The 7,068-nt window shown below is 40.6% G+C and overlaps 1 protein-coding gene across 2 annotated transcripts in view; it reads left to right on the top strand.

Annotated features, from left to right (window-relative positions):
- NUP155 (nucleoporin 155) overlaps nt 1–7,068 on the top strand; it is an 81,744-nt gene that overhangs the window by 62,351 nt on the left and 12,325 nt on the right. For both annotated transcript variants that reach the window (XM_017548238.2, XM_017548239.2), the window contains 4 exons: nt 1,354–1,545; nt 2,857–2,995; nt 4,011–4,146; nt 7,056–7,068. The exon at nt 7,056–7,068 is cut by the window's right edge and continues 135 nt beyond it. In XM_017548238.2, coding sequence (XP_017403727.1) covers nt 1,354–1,545; nt 2,857–2,995; nt 4,011–4,146; nt 7,056–7,068 — 480 coding nt within the window. The remainder of the gene's footprint in view (nt 1–1,353; nt 1,546–2,856; nt 2,996–4,010; nt 4,147–7,055) is intronic.

Below are 7,068 nucleotides of genomic sequence, written 5' to 3' on the forward strand. Positions count from 1 at the left end.
TGTTACCCAGGCTGGAGTGCAATGGCACGATCTCGGCTCACCACAACCTCCGCCTCCTGGGTTCAGGCAATTCTCCTGCCTCAGCCTCCTGAGTAGCTGGGATTACAGGCATACACCACCATGCCCAGCTAATTTTTTGTATTTTTAGTAGAGACGGGGTTTCACCATGTTGACCAAGATGGTCTCGAACTCTTGACCTCGTGATCCACCCGCCTCGGCCTCCCAAAGTGCTGGGATTACAGGCTTGAGCCACCGCGCCCGGCCGGGTAATGTTTTATTTATTAATTTTTTTGAGATGATGTCTCATTTTGTCACCCAGGCTGGAGTGCTGTGGCTCAATCTAAGATCACTGCAACCTCTGCCTCCCAGGTTCAAGCAGTTCTCTTTCCTCAGCTTCCCAAGTAGCTGGGACTACAGGCATGTGCCACTATGCCTGGCTAATTTTTCTATTTTTAGTAGAGACAGGGTTTTGCCATGTTGGCCAGGCTGGTGTTGAACTCCTGACTTCAGATGATCCACCCACCTTGGCCTCCCAAAGTGCTGGAATTACAGGCATGAGCCACTGCATCCGGCCAAAAGAGTAATATTTTAAGTCTGTGATTCCTTCCTCAGTTATTAGCTGTAATTCTGTAAAAAAAAAATAATTTTTTCTTTTATGGATATTTGATTACTCTGAAATGTTTAATTTTGACTCTTATATACCGTTTTTCAAAGTTGGAAGGCAATCTCCTAATTCTTTCCAGTAGTGTCCAGTGAATAGTTGTGGCTTTTCATTGGTGGTTTTGTTTCTTTTAAGCACATACTGATTTTTTCGTTTTAAAAACAGTTTAAAAAACTGTTTTGCACCTGTAATCCCAGCTGCCCTGTAGGCTAAGCCAAGAGAATCAAGTGAACTGGGAGGCAGAGATTGCAGTGAGCCGTGATTGCACCATTGCACTTCAGGCCAGGCGACAGTGTGACACTCCATCTCAAAAAAAAAAAAAAAGGAATTCTACCGGTATTTAGGAAAAAGTAAAATGTAAGCCCAAGATGTTCAGATGTAGCCAAGCGATTGTTTTTTCCTTTTTATAACCAAAGCCAGGAGATATGGCTCTAGTTTTGGCTCTACCTAAGCTTTACTTTTTTCATTTGGAAAGTGAGAGTTTTGGACCTAGATCTACTGTAGGTTCTTTTTCAACTCTGTATGATTTTTTGTAAGTTTGCAAACATTTGTTTCTACTAATTAACATATTTTCGCTTTTCAGTTATAGAGCCTTAATGTTTAGGTTATTTTAAGTTATTAAAATAATTTCATTATGTTGAGAAATATGATATTTCTGTAATTGTGACAGAAAAGTGTTTTATGTGCCTAAGGAACTTCAAGAGCAGCTGAAGATCACCACCTTTAAAGATCTCGTAATCAGGGACAAAGAACTCACAGGGGCATTAATTGCTTCCCTTATCAACTGCTACATCAGAGATAATGCGGCTGTTGATGGCATTAGTCTACATTTACAGGATATCTGCCCACTTCTGTATAGCACTGATGATGCAATTTGTTCTAAGGTATGATACTTTATTACCTATTTCATTGTTTGTTACAGGAGATATCATGGCATGAGGAACCATCTTGTTTTACTTAATATAGGAGCTTAGTCAGTTACATCTCTTTACCTCTCTTAGCCTCAGAATCCTCATCTAAGAAAGGGTTGGAATATGTGGTTTCTTAAATCATGTGTATACTCTTAAAGTTAGCTGTTCTTTTTGTAAATATTTTTATTTATTTATTTGACACAGGGTTTCACTCTGTTGCTTAGACTGTAGTGCAGTGCTGTGATCATAGCTTACAGCAGCTTCTAAGTCCTAAACTCAAGTAGTCCTCCCATGTAGCTGAGGGGCTACAGGTATGCAGCGCTACACCCAGCTAATTTTTTTATTTTTTGTAAAGACGGGCTTCAATTTGTTGCACAGGCTGGTCTTGGCTTCAAGCAATCCTCCTGCCTCAGCCGCCCATAGTGCTAGGATTACAGGTGTGAGCCATCATGCCCAACCTTCCTTTAAGCTTTTCATAAAGAATCTTTTTTTTTTTTTGAGTCTTGCTTTGTCAGGCAGGAGACCAGTGGCAAGATCTCAGCTCACTGCAACCTCCACTTCCCAGGTTCAAGTGATTCTCCTGCCTCAGCCTCTCAAGTAGCTGGGAGGCATGCACCACCACACCTAGCTAATTTTATATTTTTAGTAGAGACAGGGTTTCACCATGTTGGCTAGGCTGGTCTTGAACTCCTGACCTCAGGTGATCGGCCCGCCTCAGCCTCACAAAGTGTTGGATTGCAGGCATAAGCCACTGCACCTGACCCATAAAAAATCTTTGATAGTGTTTCTAGGCCATATTAAAAAAGCCAAAGGTGAAAATTTAAGAAAAAAAATTACTAAATTTAGAAATTAAGGAAATTTAACTAATTAGGGAATAATTTATCTCCTTAGCAGTTAAGGAAAAGCACTAAAACTTGTAAGTAAATCTTTTGGTGAATTAGAGTTAATGGGGGCATTTTTATTGATCCTTTCCTACAGGTGGAAAAAATAAATAAATGAGTGTCACATGGACTGCCTGCTGCCCAATAATATATTGACTAGGCAAGAGAATTACCAGACAAAAGCTCTCTTGCTTAACATATTTGTGAGAGGAATTAAGAATAGCTAGGAATTTTTGGTCAAAAACTTTTCTGCCTAAAATTAAGAAGTAAGTTTGTAGACTTGTTTTCATTTTTAATGGTAATAATAATATATAAATTTAGACATAGACTAAAACTTAGTTGACAGCATCATCTGTCTGCTTGATTTTATATCTTTTTAAGTTCTTGCTGTCTCCTCTTTTAGGCAAATGAGCTTCTCCAGCATTCTCGGCAAGTTCAAAATAAGACTGAAAAAGAAAGAATGTTAAGGGAATCATTAAAAGAATATCAAAAAATCAGCAATCAAGTGGACCTTTCCAGTGTTTGTGCTCAGTATAGACAAGGTGAGAAATAAGATGTTCATTATATCTTTAACTCACAACCCAAGTGATAGTTTATGAAAGAAGCAAGCTAATGAAGTCTCTTTCCAGATGCAAATCTTCTTTCAACATCAGAGGCCACATGAAAGGATGTAGGAATGTGGTATCATTGTAATGATGTTGCAGTATTTGATGACTACACTGACTTGCAGAAGCTATAATGTTCCTTTTATCTCTTGAAATGTGTAGCTTTTACTTTTGTTTTGTTTTTTGAGATGGAGCCTCACTCTTGTCAGCCAGGCTAGAATGCAGTGGTGTGCTCTCAGCTCACTGCAGCCTCTGCCTCCCTGGGTTGCAGCAATTCTCTTGCCTCAGCCTCCCAGGTAGCTGGGATTACAGGGATTTGCCACCACACCCAGCTAATTTTCATATTTTTAGTAGAGACGTAGTTTCACCATGTTGGCCAGGCTGATCTAGAATTCCTGACCTCAGGTGATCCATCCACTTTGGCCTCCTTAGGATTATAGGGTGCACCACTGCACCTGGCCAAAATGTATAATTTTTTAACATTAAAGTTTCAGTTCTTGCCCAGTTAAATCACTGTATGTTTTAGATTGCTTTCTGGATTATATTTATTTTTCAGATATTTCAAATTTTTCATTAAGTTCTAAGGTATAATCTGCCTACTCTTTAAAAAATTACTTTAAATCAAATCTAACATAATGTAAAGGCTATAACTGTTTGCACAGGTATTTTGAATCCCAAGATTATTCCCCCTAGTAGGGAACTAACACTCTTCTTTTTTGTTATTTGAAATATGATCTTTTTTTTTTCTAATGAAGAAATATATTTAACAGGTGCCTTTTAGGCCTGTTATGACTTTTTTCTTCTGAAGACTTAATAGAAATATATTTGTCAGCAGGGTGGCTATTGTACAGTAGAAACATAACCTTGATCATTATTTTTATGTGCCAGCTAAGGAAAAATGTTTCCAACTTAGTAGTAAGTCAGAGGTCTTCATTCTTTTCTTTCCCATCAGTGCGTTTTTATGAGGGTGTGGTGGAACTTTCTCTTACGGCTGCAGAGAAAAAAGATCCTCAAGGTCTTGGACTTCATTTCTATAAACATGGAGAACCAGAAGAAGACATAGCTGGACTTCAGGCCTTCCAAGAAAGGTACATTTCATTACCTTATCAGATTGTCATCTACATGGATACAGACTTTTCTTTGCATAAAGTTTTTTGTTTTTTATTTTTGAGATGGAGTCTTGCTCTGTCACCCATGCCAGAGTGTAGTGGTGTGATCATGGCTCACTGCAATGTCTGCCACCCAGATTCTAGCTATTCTCCTGCGTCAGCCGCCTCTCCCGAGTATCTGGGATTACAGGCGTGTACCACCACGCCTGGCTAATTTTTGTATTTTTGCTAGAGATGGAGTTTCCCCACATTGGTGAGGCTGATCTTGAACTCCTAACCTCAAGTGATCCACCTGCCTCAGTCTTGCAAAGTCCCAGGATTATAGGCATCAGCCACCGCGTCTAGCCTCATTGTGTAAAGGTTTGATTGATAGTATTAGGCAAATCATATTTCAATTGTAGTCCTTGTAAAATTGAATGATCCTTTCGCTTTTACTTAAAAGTGACTTCTTATTTTATCAAATGCCTGAATATTAATAATACTAATAGGTTAAGATTATAGGTTATAATTCTTTTTTCCTTTTTTCTTTTGAGAGTCACCCTGGCTGGAGTGCAGTGGTGCGATCTCACTTCAACCTCCTTCACCTAGGTTCAAGCAGTTTTCCCGCTTCAGCCTCCCGAGTAGCTGAGATTACAGGTGCACACCACCATGGCTGGCTAATTTTTGTAGTTTTAGTAGAGATAGGATTTCACCATGTTGGCCAGGCTCATTTCGAACTCCTGACCTCAAGTGATCCACCTGCCTCAGCCTGCCAAAGTGCTGGGATTACGGGTGTGAGCCACCATGCCCTGCTCATAGGTTATAATTCTGAGCCTAGAGGTAAAATGTTATTCTGATGAGAATTCTTAAATGCTTATGAATGTTTTTTAACATGCCTCTGTGATTCTTCTGAGATTTATTAATTTTTTTAATGGGATTACTTAATTGAAAACAAAACTAGCTATTTTTTTCCTCAAATTTTTGGTTCTGGATGATGATTAGTATTTCATTTTAATTTTTTTTTTTTTTTTTTGTAAGATAGGGTTTTTGCTCTTCTTGTCTAGGCTGGAGTGTAGTGGTGTAATCTTGGCTCACTGCAACCTCCACCTCCTGGGTTCAGGGGATTCTCCTGCCTCCGTCTCCCTAGTAGCTGGGATTACAGGCACGCACCACCAGGTCTGGGTAATATTTTTGTATTTTTAGTATAGACAGGGTTTCACCATGTTGGGCAGGCTGATCTCAAACTCCTGACCTCAGGTGATCCGCCTGCCTCAGCCTCCCAAAGTGCTGGGATTGTAGGCCTGAGCCACTGTGCCCAGCCTAGGATTTCATCTTAAAGGATAATTTTTAAGTATTCCCAAATTAGTTGAGACTGTTAAAAAGGAAATGTATGTCATTAAAAGAAATATAAGCTGGGTGTGGTGGCTCACACCTGTAATCCCAGCACTTTGGGAGGCTGAGGTGGATGGATCACGAAATCAGGAGCTTGAGACCAGCCTGGCCAATATGGTGAAACCCTGTCTCTACTAAAAATACAAAAATTAGCCAGCTGTGATGGCACACACCTGTAATCCCAGCTACTTGGGAGGCTGAGGCAGGAGAATCGCTTCTACCTGGGAGGCAGAGTTTGCAGTGAGCTGAGATTGCACCCCTGAACTCCAGCCTGGGCATCAGAGCAAGACTTTATTTTGGAAAAGAAAAGAAATATATAACCCTTCTAAAACGGATACATATATGGAGGGTTTTTTGTTTTGTTTTTGTCTTTGAGACAAAGGCTCATTCTGTCTCCTGGGCTCGAGTTCAGTGGCACCATCATAGATCACTGCAGCCTTGACCTTTTGGGCTCAAGTGATTCAGTGATCTTCCCACGTCAGCCTCCTGAGTAGCTGGGCCTACAGACACGTGTCACCACACTCGGCTAACTTTTTTATCTTTTTAATTTCTGGTGAGACAAGAGGCCTCACTACATTGCCCAGGCCGGGCTTTAACTCCTGGGCTCAAGCAATCTTTTCTCCTCAGTCTCCAAAGTGCTGGGATTACAAGTGTCAGCCACCACACCTGGGGAAAGCATTTTTTTATTACCATATTTAATGACTTTACCCTTTTATGTTTAGCCAAATACTTCTCAAACTTACTGAAGAAGTATATGGTCTGTATTATTTTAAATGCCAAATATGTACATATATTCTCCAAAATAATCTTGTAATTCTTGTGTATACTTTAATTAGGTAAGATAAATCAATAGCTTTCTTTCTTTTGTTCTTGTTTGTTTTGTTTTTGGGATTTTTTGTTTTTGAGACAGGGCCTCATTCTTTTGCCTGGGCTGGAGTGCAGTGGCATGATAATAGCTCACTTGGCAGCCTTGAATTCCTGGGCTCAAGCCTCAGCCTCCCAAGTAGCTGAGATTACAGGTGCATACCACCATGCCTGGCTAATTTTTGTTTGTTTTGTCGTTTGAGACAGGGGCTTGCTGTCGCCCAGGCTAGAGCAGTGGCTCACCTCAATCTCTGCCTCCCAGGTTCAAGCAATTCTCCTGCCTCAGTCTTCTGATCAGCTGGGACTACAGATGCGTACTACCACACCCAGCTAATTTTTGTGTTTTTAGTAGAGATGAGGTTTCACCATGTTGGCCACGCTGGTCTTGTACTTCTGACCTCTGGCAATCCGCCTGCCTTCACCTCCCAGAGTGCTGGGATTACAGGTGTGAGCCACTGCACCCAGCCAATTTTTTGTATTTTTTTGTAGAGACGGCGGTCTCACTGTGTTGCCCTGGCTAGTCTCCAACTCCTGGCCTCAGGCCATCCTGCCTTGACCTCCCTAGTGCTGGCATTACAGGCATGAGTCACCAGATTTGCCATCATTTGCTTCTAGTTAAATAATGTAATTGCTCCTTTTCCATTCTCTTTCAGATTAAACAGTTAT

The sequence above is a fragment of the Cebus imitator genome, unplaced genomic scaffold (assembly GCF_001604975.1).
Source record: "Cebus imitator isolate Cc_AM_T3 unplaced genomic scaffold, Cebus_imitator-1.0 Scaffold205, whole genome shotgun sequence".
NCBI classification, from domain to species: Eukaryota; Metazoa; Chordata; class Mammalia; order Primates; family Cebidae; genus Cebus; species Cebus imitator.